Source organism: Narcine bancroftii, chromosome 6, assembly GCF_036971445.1.
Source record: "Narcine bancroftii isolate sNarBan1 chromosome 6, sNarBan1.hap1, whole genome shotgun sequence".
NCBI lineage: Eukaryota > Metazoa > Chordata > Chondrichthyes > Torpediniformes > Narcinidae > Narcine > Narcine bancroftii.
The window spans coordinates 720,765-735,014 of record NC_091474.1 but is presented as its reverse complement, the minus strand read 5'-3'; the positions used below and the strand labels follow the sequence as shown (position 1 = coordinate 735,014).

Here is a 14,250-nt window from a genome sequence, read left to right as displayed (position 1 = left end):
GCACAGGTCAGTCAGCTGGCTGAACTCATTCACAAGGATAAAGTGCCATTTATTATTTTTAAATTTAATTTAGAAATACAGCATGGAAACAGGCCCTTCTGGCCCACAGCCTGCGCCACCTAAATATACCCATGTAAACTAATGCAAATGCTTCTAGAATATGGGAGGAATCCGGAGCTCAGAGAAAATTCAGGGAGAACGTACAAGCTCCTTATGGGCAGCAGTGACCTGGTCACTGGTGTTGAAATAGCATTGCGCTGACTGTTCAGCCCCCTAATAGCATGGATTTGTTGGAATTTTCGGAAATTATCCAGGGTCTGAAGGCCTGAACGTTCTGAATAATGATCCATTTTTAGATGTCTCTTTACATTATCTGTCAGCTTATAAGTAACACACTTCTGCATCACTCATTCAGCAAGAATCATGTGGCCTCATCAAACCCATGAAATAAATAATCAAAACATTAAATGCAAAAATAAAACTTTTTACAGTAATGGAACGATTACCAATATCAACCAAATATACTGAATTGCTGTTTATAAATACTAAATAGATGCGATAGTTGCACAAAGTACCACTAACGTCACAGCCTGCACAGAATAGGAAGCACAATTTACTGAAAGATCAAAGCAACTCTATAATGAAATGAAGGGACTACGGGGAAGATTAATGAGCAAAATATTTACCTCCTTTGTCTGATGTTCGGAGGAAGATCATATCAGCAGGTACCCTCTGATTCTATGGGAAATTAAACATGTAGAGGTAAGAAGTAACTCCACAGTACAAGTGATTGGAAGCACAACATGAAATGACGCGACCAAGTACATATTTCATAAGGTCATCAGGTGGTAATTTTCTCCCTACTTTTAAGGGTCATCAAAGATGAGTAAAACTCGACAAAACTTGCCTCTCCATAGAAAGGAATTACAGCCTCTTTAGTCTTTCTGATTACTGAACCTTCCAAGATCCGTAATACTTCTTAATAAATCATATAATTCATAAAGCAAACTTTGTTAAACTGGTGTTCAGTGTAAATTAACTTGGTTCCCTACTTGGCAAAGCATTTCTTACTCCCTGATAATTATTTTGCTCTTTACACCATTTGTTAATTACACCTTGTAGCCTTTCACATCTTCCTCCATTTTTTGAATAAACATTCCCCTTTCCCACCTTCAAAGGGATCAGAGATACTGATCGTTTGTTTTCAATACCAAAGTCCACATCTTAAATTTGAGTAATGGGTATCAAGGAACTCTGTAATACATGTCATCATATAACCCTTACTCTGTTCGTTTTATAGCTGGTTGGCAAACTATTAATGCATTCTTTTTCCAATTCGACATACAAGAAATCTTGAGAATGCATGAAGGAGTCAGGAGACCACGATAAAACAATGATAAAAAAAATATTTCTGGAAGACACTGCATTCAACTGCATCACCCTTTTGTTGTTCCTTCAAAGTAGTCAAAGCTGATCAAACACAATCTTCCCTTTGTGATTTGAGTTGACTAATTTTGAGAATTTTAGTTTTTGTGTATTTAATGATCACTGGCTTTTCTTGAAACAAAATTTAAGATTTAAATGAAACTACAAACCTTTTCAACAATAATCAAATCGCCCACTTGAATGTTTGAGCTCTTCACAGTCACAGTACCTGTGATCACAAAGGGAGAATACACTTCAGCACAGCGTTGATAATCACAGATTAAGATTTAAGATGCAGAAGGCTCTTGATGTTATGTATAGACAGCCGGAAACCCAAATTTTTCAATGTTAATCCAGTATATTATATACAAGCATCTTATTCCAAGTTAACCCCAAGATAAGGATATAGGTTGATATCTGTGTGACAACACACTTCCGCACTGAAGATACCCTTATAACCCTCTCCATGAATTTGAACAAACCAATAAATGATGGCTATTTTACTCTATGTGGAACCAATTTTAAAAATACAACAGGTAAAAGAGCTCATTTTGAGTAACAGATCTGCAAATTATAAGATCATCAAATGGTCAGTTTCCTCCATTTTCTCCCTAAGTTAGATCCCTGCCATTTCCACCCCAATTCTTTGCCAATACTTTTCTGTGTCAACTCATTTCCAACTCTAGGCTAGTGCTCCTTTTCAAATGTTGAGAAGCAGTGTACTTTTCCCAGCAATCTTTGTAAGCCTTTCCTTTTGAACCACTGCAGATATGGTGGAATCAGAAAATTAAATTAATGATTAAAAATTACATGCATTGGCTACAAAAACAAAATCAGTTACTGGAAGTCCTAGTGTTGGACACTGAATAGCGATAGGGTTAGGACCTGGTGGTGCTTTTATGCTTGATCAAGAGATTCTTATTTGAGGCTCAGAAATGTGAATGCTGCAGAAGGACAGAACTCAATCCTGGTCACCATTATTTACAGAGAAGATGAGTTGCAACAAATATATAAACTGAATAATGTATTTTATAAAATAAGGTTGCATCCATCAAAAGTCTAAATCACTGACCTTGAAGATAACCCTCCTAATATAACATTTATTCACAAAGGATAGGTCTGGCAATTTGAACCCATCAATTAATTCAATTATTTCTGCATTTTGGACTGATTTTTTTCCAATGCTTTTCAGTTTGAAGAGAACCTTAAGACCAGCTGCAACAATAATCGGCAATAGATTATATTTATTGCCTTACTAGTAACTAGTTCAAAGAGGGAATTGGAATTGGCAGTATTGACAAGGTCACCTTGTTTTTATTACTTAAAACACTTTGTTTATATCTCTTGCACAAGGCACTTCACATCAATTAGCAATATCCAGCTCAGCTTCCTGGCAGTGAGGCAAAATCCAGCAATTATTAACACTTCCTCGATGTTTGGGCTGTGGAATATATTATTACCCTGTTACAATACACAGATGGTGATTCAGGCCAAATGTTTGGACAAAACATCTTGTACAATACTACAAAAGTGATACAAATATCCCTAAGAAGGACAAGATTGTAGATAAAGGATGCCAAGAGTATTGTGGGGCTATCATTTTTTTTTAAATCTTTCCATCTCCTTTTCTTGGGGCAAACTCAAAAGCACAAAATACAATTTACAAATTTCTTGATACTCTTAAACCTGAGGGGCACAATATTTTATTGATGAAGTGGCTGCCTAATCTTCATTAGAAAAGCAAAGGCAGGCATTGCCCTGATATTAATATGGAGATCACACAGTTGAGCCAACTTCAGTGCTGCCCTCAGCTTGCAGTGGGATGTACCAGTCTGCAACATTTCTGTCCTGGGCAGCTCATTACATTAGAAAACCAGCCAACGTCAAAACACAATAGAAGGCATCTTTCACTCAGTTGATAACCTGATCCAATTACTGCAGCTGATGCTGGGAAATGTGCTCACTGAAGTATGCCAGGGTAACCGGATACCTGACCAGGGTAACCTGATGCAGCTGCCCCATTTTTTAAAAAAATGGGAGAATAAATAAATACAGCTTCTTACTTACTTTAATGAACATAATTTAAATTACATTTGACAATGAAGATTTTTTCTTCCTGAATACTTTTGGGTACGGTTTATGGATCTTGGGCTACTGATCACAAAAGTTTTCCTGTCACGTACCATTTTTTTTTAGATATTACCCATTTTTGTGATTTCCTGTCATATTTTAAGTCTACTTCAAGCATACAAAACCACATCAATAAAAATTTATTTTCTCCATTCAAACTTGGACGTCTTCCCTGCTGATCTTGGTGCAGTCGGTGATGAACACAGCAAAAGGTTTCACCAGAACATTCCAACCATGGAAAAGTGATATCAGGGCAAATTGAATCCATCAATGTTGGCCGACTATTGTTAGACACTTAGGCAAGAGGCAAGAGGCTTAGTATAAAGTCAGCAGCAAAACATTTTTCAGTCAGTTCAACTAACACAGCGTGTCAGCATCATTTTGCTAAATTCAATTAAAAAATCTAGTTTCTCCAGCTTCCTATGTGATAGAACAAATCCGAAATCATCTTTGTGTTCAGCTTGAAGTATTAATGCCCAATTTTTTTTTCCTTTTGTTAAAAAAGTTGTCCAATGTGATTTTTAGTTTCTTTTAGTGCAAGAGCGTGAGAGTCTGCACGCAAAAGAGAGTGAAGAGAAAGAGAATGCAGTTTGGAGATGATGCTCCTCCAAAGCTGTTCAATAATTGCACCTGTCTGCTTGTGTCTGAACACTCCCTTAGTTGCACCCTGCCACTCCAATTACACCAGGTTCTCATCAGAAGATTCCAAACAGAACCTTGGCTCAAGCTCGCAAATTGGAAAATCTGACCGAGAAGTTACAGAAATTGGTGGAAAGTTAAGCCTCATCTGGCAGAATCTGCTTCATACCCATTCAAGAAGGCAGAAATGCTACTGCACTTGGGAAGAACAGTGAAAATTAGTAAAAGCAGATTGTCATCAGCCCTGGAGCCCAACCTTGCTCTCCATCTCAGATTGGATTAGTTCCACTACATTGAGATTTCATGGTACTGTTCTGGCCTTCAGTCAGGGTTTGACACAGCAGCCATCTCACTAAAAAAAAACATTTTTTTAAAAACTCTGTCATGACAGTGTATTTGTTCATCTGTTTATTGTGCAGTCTTTGCAATGTTCTTCATTATAGAAGCAATGAAAACGGCGGCACTGCCGGAGCCACTGGAACTGCCCCTAGTGCAGACCAGCAGGGAGCGAGGAGTGGAGATACAGTGTTCCTGCAGGGTCCAACCACCCAGTCAACTGCTGTCAGCTCCACACAGGCTTTGAATGGCCCATTAAAGGAGCCAATGGTAGTTTTATTTAAAATCCCATGACAGCAGGATCTGCGCCCAAGATGGTGGCGCCTCTGATCAGCAGTCGCCACGAGGGGTTGCAGACTCCAGGGGAGTGGAGGACCGGCACAGGGCGCCAGAAAACGGGGAAACATCCCAGATCTGAGAAGGAGAAGCAGAGAGATGACTCATGGGATTGCGACCACAGCAGCGGACCAGTGAGGGGGCTCTGCAGCTGAAGGGCCCACTGCGGTGGACCAGTGAGGGGGCTCTGCAGCTGAAGGGCCCACTGCGGCGGACCAGTGAAGGGGCTCTGCAGCTGAAAGACCCACGCATGCGGTGGGCTGCTGACGACTTGAGGTGAGGAACCCACAGAAGCTAGAGGAGACAGCTATTGGGAGACTCACTCCAAGCTGCTGAAGACTGGCTCAAAATGGTATCAGAACTGTGATGCAAGGGAGTGTTGATGGTGCTGAGGGGTTCCTGATCATGTCAGAGGTTCAGATCTGGAGTTTGGGTGGCCAATGGTGTGGACTGGACTCTGTGTGGCTGAGAGCCTGCAGAAGTGTTGGTGGCAAATCCATGGACACTCAGTAACTCTGGGGGGTGGGTGGGGACTCTCTTTTGCTTTTTTTTCCTCTCCCTGTAAGAGGCGCTTCAGGCAATTTCTGCCGATGGCGAATCCGTCTGCCTTACAGCAGGGAAAAGCAATTCCATGTAATATGATACTGTTTTATTACAATGGCAGTACATTGAATCTTGAAGAGTCCAATTAAAACATTAAACTTTCTAAGAACCTACAACACAAACTCTCCAATAGCTACAGTGATGAACACAGTAAAATTATAATTAAAGTAACTGATTTAACAAAGCAAACCGTATGAAACTCAAAACCAAGTTACTCTGACCCAGGACATCAATTACAAGCTTCAGCAACAATTCAAGTGTTTCAATCCAAGTTTCATTCCATTTCTAAAACAAATTTCACCGCTATTCTCTCTATGTTTTTGCTCTGTGACAAATCCACAACTGCAGAATCAAATAACAATATAGGTATATTATATGTAGTTTTCAGGTGGATAGAGAATGCGAGAAAAGTCCACAATTAATTAAAAATCTTCCATGCAATAAAATCCCTGGGCTATGTCTGGATTTAACAATACAGACTTTTACAGAATTGTAGATATGCAAATAGGAGATGCATCATAAATCCACAGGAGTGCTCCAAATGGTGGCTCAGTTACAAAGACTGCTTGGCACTACCAAAAGACAGATGTTCACCCAGTACAAGAACCTTTGATTTCAAATGTTGTTCAGTTTATTTAAATCCTACTGTTTTAGCAGCTGGAAACAGGTTACAAGAAGTAAAAAGAGAGCCCTAGATGCTGACCTCTGGCTGTGAGCTTGCTGTAGATCTGGGAATTCACTTCTTTGTCTCGAACATAACATCGAAGCTCCTCCACTGCCTCTCTGATGATTGTCACAGCCAAGACAAAACCCTGCAAGCCAAGAACAAAATGAAAGTCAGGACTTTTAGTGCAAGTAAACAGCTTTGCTGTCACGGGTTAAGAAAACCCGTAGGAATGATTTAATAAATTAAAATGCTTACTCTCTGGAATTTGCTGCAAATTAACCCAAGTTAGTATAAAGGACAATGCATCAGCCTTGCAACACCGGGAGAGATTGGTTGACTGCATTTTGCGGTTATTACAACAGCACAAACTGAACATATTGATATTGTTCCTGACCAAATGAACTTGCCTTAGAAGAACCATTTCATTGTTTATTTTTGTCTATGTAGTTGAATTACTTACAAGCTGATGAGAACTTTGAGGCTTTCATAGTCAAATACCTAAAATACGATTGGCTCAGACCTACCATCAATTGGGTTGCATCTATGTGAGGGGCGACCTCAAGAAGGCAGCCAACATCATAAAGGACCCACACCACCCTGGTCACAACCTCTTCCCACTTTGGGCAGAAGGTACAGAAGTTTTAAGACCAATACTTTAGGTTCAAGAACAGTTTCTGTAGGCTGTCGAAAGTACAACCTCCTTTCAGATAGTGGCAGACTCGAACCCAGATCGCTGGCACTGTAATAACATTGCATTTCACTGATCAGGCTTTTTTTTATAAATCCGTTATATCACATTATTTTCCAAATCGCACTCTGGCCAAATTCATTTCTACATCATGTTTTTCAACATGTGATGATATCTACATGCACAGAATCCACTAATTACTTAACACAAATGGGATTGAAAATTGTGATGTATAAATTTCATAGTTAAAATACAACAAGGGGTATATATCAAATCAAATGTATTAAACCTGTCTAATTTTGAAGGAGCCACTGGGAAGTGGATTTAAAAGTGTATTAGTCACCTCTACTGCTTCTCTTATTTGATTAAAATAATCTGCTTCCACACATGGTCCCATCTGTCCTTTGAAAATACTATTTTGAAAATGTCCATTTTCTACAATGAGTGAGCCAACACAACATTGTTAAAACTGATTATCACATTCATGTCTGTGAAGACAAAGTAGCTGCCTTAGTCTCCTTTCTACTGACTTTTAAAGTACTGCCATTGTTTAATTCATTGGCTGTGAAGCAGTTTGTGATTTCCTGACAAATGCAACTCTTTCCTTTTCTCTCATATCACTGTTCATTGATCTTTTGGACTTGATAATGAAGCAAACAAAACAGAAGACTTACCAATGGAGCCCAATATGTGTACAAGGCACCAAGTCGCAGATCTGGTACAAACTGCGAACATGCCAGCAGCAGGAAGTACAGATTGAAGAAATACTTAAACTGGTTAAAAAGTACCTAAAAAGAGAAACAATCCACAAATGCTAAGTTTAAGTAAATGCAAAATGAAAAAGAGCTCGTTTCAAAACAAAGGACATTTGGAAATTTAATTTTAAGGGGAAAAATCAGTCAATTGCCTGCATTCCCCATAGTATCAAACTCCAAAAATAGACCATTCAAGGATTATAGTTTGTAAAATTGCAAAACACTGAACCAGGGTGAACTTCAGTAGAAACTTTATTCTCTATCAAGATTTCCCATTCAGGGCAATCTGAAAATTAGATGCACTGGATTAATACTGGGCAGTCAATATATGTAATTTGCTGCTTCTGTTATTTTGATAAGTCTTCTTGTCCATCCTTCCTGAGTAGAAATAGAACTGAATTTTACTAAAACTACTTCTACGTTGGCAATTCTAGGGGTTTTTTTTTATGCTTTATCTAAACTAACAGAAAATCTGATAATGAGACACAGTTTGAGAATATGGGCACAGTTTAGAAGGTCTTTTTGGAGTTTCAACGCTTTTCCCTTGCCATCCCCATTATATCCATCATCTTTTTCAACCTTCTTTGCAAGATTCTGTCTTTAATGACTGGGACAGATTGGGTATTAAATGTTTTCAAGACCCTTTTATTCAAAACAATTTCACTTCCTTTGAACAATTGATGGTAACATTTAACAACACTTTTTAAAAAAAAAGATATTTACAAGTGAGACATTTTGTTTAATCTCAGATCCCTGACTTTCTGCGAATCCCTGAGGCAAACATTCTTGAAACACTTTTTGATTTACAATTTTCTCAAAGGTTTAATATCTCTTATTCATAAATAATTTGCTTAACAAGAATAGCTTCATTAGTTAAAATCAAGAACAGTTGGGAATAGGATTTGAATCTTTCATCTCAGGAGGTTTGGGACTCTATCATCTGATTAATACGACCTCCTTTTGTGCACAACCTTGTTTGTTGCAATTTAAAGTGGTCCAGAGAGTACATAAGACTAAAGTTAAATTGTCTAATTTTTATTCAGATATAAATCCTCTATGTGACAAATATAAGATTGGTGATGCTTCTTTGGTTCACATGTTCTGGACTTGCCCTAGTTTAGAAAAATTCTGGAAAGATATCTTTCAAACATTCTCATTCAAATTAGAATCTTGCCATTTAATTGTTCTTTTCAGATTATTTCAAGAAGATGATGTTTTACTGATTCCAACGGAAAGCTGAATTTTATTGATGGCCAGATGTGCAATTTTGATTTAAATGGAGACAATACTCCACCTACACACACACACACACACACACACACACACACACACACACACACGTGTTAAGTGATATTATGTCTTGTTTAAGTTTAGAAAAAAATTAGATATGCCATTAAAGGTTCGTGGACTATTATCATAACCCCGAATTCAGGTGGTTCAGAAGCTTTGGTGCAGTATTGTCCATCACCACGTTGTCACTTGATTCTGACGTGTTAGCTTTTAACCTTGTTTAATGGTAGGGGATCTAATTTACAAGGGTTTTTTGAGGGCTTTTCCTTCTCTTGAATTTTACAATGCAATATTATAACTATTGTTCAAATGTGCATAATGTCAATATGAATAAAATATTTTAAAAAGAAAAAGAGAGGAAGATGAAGGAAAGGAATTTTCTGAAGCTCCTTTTGTCCACCTGTTAATGAAAGACCAATGAGAGAACAAGGGAGACCCATAAACAGATGTTGTTAGGTGGATTTTTAAATGTTTCAAATGATTACATTCAGAATTAATTTCCATCACATACCCCAGGTAGAAAGGTAAAGAAGTTGTATTTCTGATTATTGATGACATTTCGTGGATACTTCTGTTCTCGTTTCTCTGGATGTCCAAGCCACACTGTTCGAGGTTTGAAATCTCTTCCACTACAACACCAACCACAGCATCTTTTGAAAAGAAATACATATATTTCAGTCTTGCACTGATGAATAAAATATCAGTGAAGTAACAAGGTATATAACAAGTGAAATTACATCTTAATTTTAAATGATAGATGTTACGTTCTTCTTCATTCTCTGTTCCAGAGATTAGTGCTGGTGAACCATTTACAAATTGTTTGCATCAAATTAATATTTGCAATCCTTCTTCCACCTTAAATCTTCATCTACATCTCAATCTTTACATTTCCAACCGTCACTGAAACATCAACCATTTTGACTTTACCACTCCCCTTTTTCTAATCTCAACTCAGAGCACTCTGCCTTCCACTCTGTCCACACCAATCCCATCCTCACTGGCAAACCAATGGACAAGGATGGTGCTGCAGTGATCTGGAACACTGACGTCCATCTGGCTAAGTGGTTCTCAACCTTTCTTTCCACCAGCATACCACCTTAAATAATTCCTTACTAAACACAGAGCACCTATGGTGGTATATGAATGGGGGCGGGGGGGGGGGGGGTGGGGGAAAGGTTGAAAGGCACAGATCTGGCTGAAACCAAATGACAACTCTTGGACACCTGTAATGGAAGATTTAAACCGTGTTTCTTACTTTTGCAACCTTTGCTTCTGCAAGGCTGAGAACCTGCTTGTTTTTAGAATCAGCAGACATAATCTAATTTACACTATGAGACCCAGGAATGCAGATGAATATGAAGACATAATCTAATTTACACCCACAAGGCCCAGAATGCATTTAGTTGACACACCTAAATTCCACCATGGGGCCCAGGATGTAGTTGAATCAGAAGACATTATCTAATTTACACTATGAGGCCCAGGGATGTAGTTTTCTTTTGTTGGTCGCAGACTGTCAGGAGACCTTGAAGATAATTAAATTATTTGTTCAAAGAGATAAGCTATGAAGTAAACAACTTTTGGGTAATATAAGCCATGGTCCCACTGCTGAAGTTTGAGACTCTCCGAGAGGTGGCAACATCTCTCAGCAAAAAGAACTTCAAGATTCCAACCAACGTCCCGGTCAGGGGAGGTGGAGAAGCTGCTCCCGACGCCCAGACAACCTACTACAAGTGTGCAGTCATTGCCTCGCTTTGGCAGTTGGGACCAGTCCAGGCATTGTTAAGTATAATTGGGAAGGGCTTGCATATTGTAGTTTTAATTCAGCTTTAGATTTAGTAATAAAGACTTGTATGAACTGAACTGCTCTCGGTGTGTGTGTCTATTTTCTTTCGGTAGCTCAAACACTGTGACCAATCTAAAATGAATAAAATGAGAGGTACAAGTTTACCCAGGACAATTGGCGCAGCAAGCAGGGTTGGTCTCAAGATGTTTCACTGAAAGAAAGAGGTGAGCCCTGAGCAGTTCTTGATTCCAGGATGGACTTCCAAAGACGATGGGTTTGGCATGTTGGCCAACACCCTGTCCTTGTTGGGACCACTCCTTAGTCGGGATGAGAAGTTAGATCCATCAAGTGCGCCTCTGGGAGAGCGGATTGCCACTCTCCTTCGAGAAAGTAAATTTCCTGTTAAAAAGGGGACGCTGACGGACGGTTTTTGGCTGCTGGCCACAGCTTACGCCACTCCATTCAGCGTGAAGCAGAATTAGTTCAGCGAGAAGTAGAATCTCAGCATAAGAGAGAGCAACTAGAGGAGGAGCTAGAAGCCATGCGACAACGCTGTTCTACGATGAGCGAGATTGTTCAGACCAGTCAGGACCGAGACAAAGAATGGGAGGATAAGCATGTCCAAACGATCTGCCATAATATAAAACTCCAGCAGCAGCTCTGTGCAGATAAAGAGAGGGATGGAGTAGAACCTGATCCACATCGTATTCGTGCCATAAGGAATGGCGACGATCCTGATGTAATTGATGATTGGGACGGGAATATCTGGAATGATGACCATGGTAACAATGCAGATCCCCCTCAGCATGTGCCTGATGTACTCCCCTCTCCACCCGCTATTCACGCCCGCCCTGTAAGGCAGCAGACTTCCCAAACAGAAGGAAGGGGGGGATGATGTAAGGAAAGAGATTGAAGGGATAGGTACCCCAGTCTCCCAAGCAGACCCAGGGGAAAATACCCAAACCCCTGCTTATGCTCTATGGCCTACCCCCTCTACGGGAAGGCCTAGGCCTCGTCCCGTACACTGGGCAAAGGACCCTGTGGGCCAAAGTGGGAGCAGGGGTCAAGAGCACTCAATGATACGTGACTTCTCTGTAAAAGAGCTGGCTGCCATTGGAGATCGATTTAGGCAAAAGGCGGGAGAAACTCTGGCAGCCTGGCTCCTGCGTGTCTGGGAGCAAGGAGGGGGAAATGTATATTTAACTCCTGAGGAATTGTTGCGATTAGGAACATTGACTACTGATATCTGGGTCACTGCTGAGCTGCAGGGTAGAGGAAGAGAGGTGGATTACTTACTTGCCACTCTAGGGGATGCCCTGCTACGAGTATACCCATCACCTGTAGATTGGGATTTACATTTGCAGAACAATTGGGGCTCCTCAGAGGAGGGTATAGCAGTAATTCGTCAGCAGGCCCTGGCCTCTGCCTTGTATGCAGGGCATTTGAGGCTGTGGGTACATGGGGGGAGCCCTGTTGAAGAGATATTCACAGCCAGAATGCATACCCGATTGGTTCGTTCCACCCAACCCACTGTACAGGGACTGGTTCTGACAGTAACTAGTCCGCTAATTGGGCACCCTGTGTCTGAGGCGGTGCATGCCTTATCTGGGCTTAGAGAATTAGAACTGGGAGGTAAAATCCACTCACGTACAACCCAGGTTAAATCAGACAAGGAGGATGAAAAGAGAGGGCCTGCTGCTAATAACGGACCGACAAGGAAGGACCTTTTTCTAACCTTGTTAAAGTTAGGTGTACCTAAAAGTGATATTGATGGGAAACCTACTGCGGTCCTTTATGCCCTTTATAAGAGGAAGGCAGGGGAACATCATCCCTAACTGTTGAGTCCTCCTGGCCCAGCTGTGCCTTCTGCTCCCACTGCTGCTCCTATCGAGCCAGCTTCTCTTGCTCCAGTTACCCGTGATGAGATAAAACAATTGGTTAAAAGGCTCTTATGGATAATAGTGGCATGTGGGCCTGGAAGCCCCCGAACCCTACTAAAGCATGAGGGCGTAGGCAGGCCCCCGTATCTACTCTATTAAGACACGGCGGATACTCGGGGACCTGCGGCCCTACATACCGTTAACAATCCATTGGGGTGGGGGTAATGACCGCCAATATTTGGCCTTGGTCGACACCGGTCCGGAGCACTCGGTGATTCCTGGTAACCCCGACCTCTGGACTGGACCGACATTTTGAATAGAGGGGATGGGGGAAGCGATCACCCTGGCGAAGGAAATAAAAGTCCACACCACGGTGGACCTTATATGGTTCCCTTATATGGTTACATGCCCTGGTGGCTGCCACTGACGAGGGTATCCTGGGTATTAATATGTGGCCGGTACGGCCCTTAATACTAGACAAGGGGGATTTGCATTTGGAATTCGGACTATTACAAAAAGACTAGTGGTGGGTCGGGCTAAGTGGGATCCTGTGATGGTGCCTCCCCCCCTCGAAACCAGTGTGCATTCCATAATATCACCTCCCTGGAGGGCAGGAAGAGATTACTGCCACCAGCGATGCTTTGCAAGAAGAAGGGGTAGTGAGGCCCACAACGTCGCCCTTTAATAGCCCTGTTTGGCCGGTCCAGAAGCCAGACGGCTCCTGGAGAATGACAGTTGACTATCGTTTTTTGAACAAACATGCCCCACCACTTGCTTCAGGAGTTCCGGACGTTGTTACCCTTATTGAAAACATTGCTACTGGGAACTCAGGAACATGGTATGCTGTCATTGATCTCGCTAATGCCTTCTTCAGTATTCTTATAGCTGAGGTCTCACAGGATCAGTTCGCCTTTACCTGGAAGGGGCACCAGTATACCTTCATCCACCTCCCTCAGGGCTATGTATATTCTCCCACTATTTGGCACAGCCTAATTGCCCGTGATTTGGAGACAGAGCCAGAATCGCCTTCCCTCTCAATTCACCATTATATTGATGATGTGATGATCCAAGGGACCACGGAAGAGATGGTGGAAAGTATGGAGTGTGTCCAAAATAGCCTGATGCAAAGAGGGTGGGCCATTAACCCCCGCCAAGGTACAGGGCCCATCCCAGACGGTTATCTTCCTTGGAATTCAGTGGCATACTGGAGAACAGGTGGTTCCCGATAAAGTTCACAATAAGATCGCAGTCTTGGCCACTCCTACTAATAAAAAAGAGACCCAGCGTTTCCTAGGGTTATTGGGATACTGGCGATGCCATATTCCTCATTTGGCATTGCTTTTACGTACTCTTTACAGGATTACCCGAAAGAAAGCAGACTTTTTATGGGGTGATGATCAGGAAAGGGCGTTACAGTCCACCAAGCAGGCTATTCTTCAGGCCCTGCCCATTTCTCCCCGCATCCCAAATACCCCCTATGAACTACATCTCTGGGCCTCATGGTGGAATTTAGATGTGTTATATACATCCCTGGGCCTCATAATGTAAATTAGATTATGTCTTCTGATTCAACTGCATCCTGGGCCCTATGGTGGAATTTAGATGTATCTACTAATTCATGTCCATCCCTGGGCCCCATAGTGTAAATTAGATTGTCTTGATTCAACTGCATCCTGGGCCCCATGGTGGAATTTAGATGTATCTACTAATTCATG

At 41.2% G+C, this 14,250-nt stretch overlaps 1 protein-coding gene across 6 annotated transcripts in view; it reads right to left on the bottom strand.

Moving 5' to 3' along the window:
- LOC138735586 (probable phospholipid-transporting ATPase IIA) overlaps positions 1 to 14,250 on the bottom strand; it is a 144,203-nt gene that overhangs the window by 114,526 nt on the left and 15,427 nt on the right. For all 6 annotated transcript variants that reach the window (XM_069883600.1, XM_069883599.1, XM_069883602.1 and 3 more), the window contains exons 2-6: positions 9,381 to 9,519; positions 7,499 to 7,612; positions 6,173 to 6,281; positions 1,596 to 1,654; positions 687 to 738 (exon numbers count right to left, since the gene is read on the bottom strand). In XM_069883600.1, the coding sequence (XP_069739701.1) occupies positions 687 to 738; positions 1,596 to 1,654; positions 6,173 to 6,281; positions 7,499 to 7,612; positions 9,381 to 9,519 (473 nt within the window). The remainder of the gene's footprint in view (positions 1 to 686; positions 739 to 1,595; positions 1,655 to 6,172; positions 6,282 to 7,498; positions 7,613 to 9,380; positions 9,520 to 14,250) is intronic.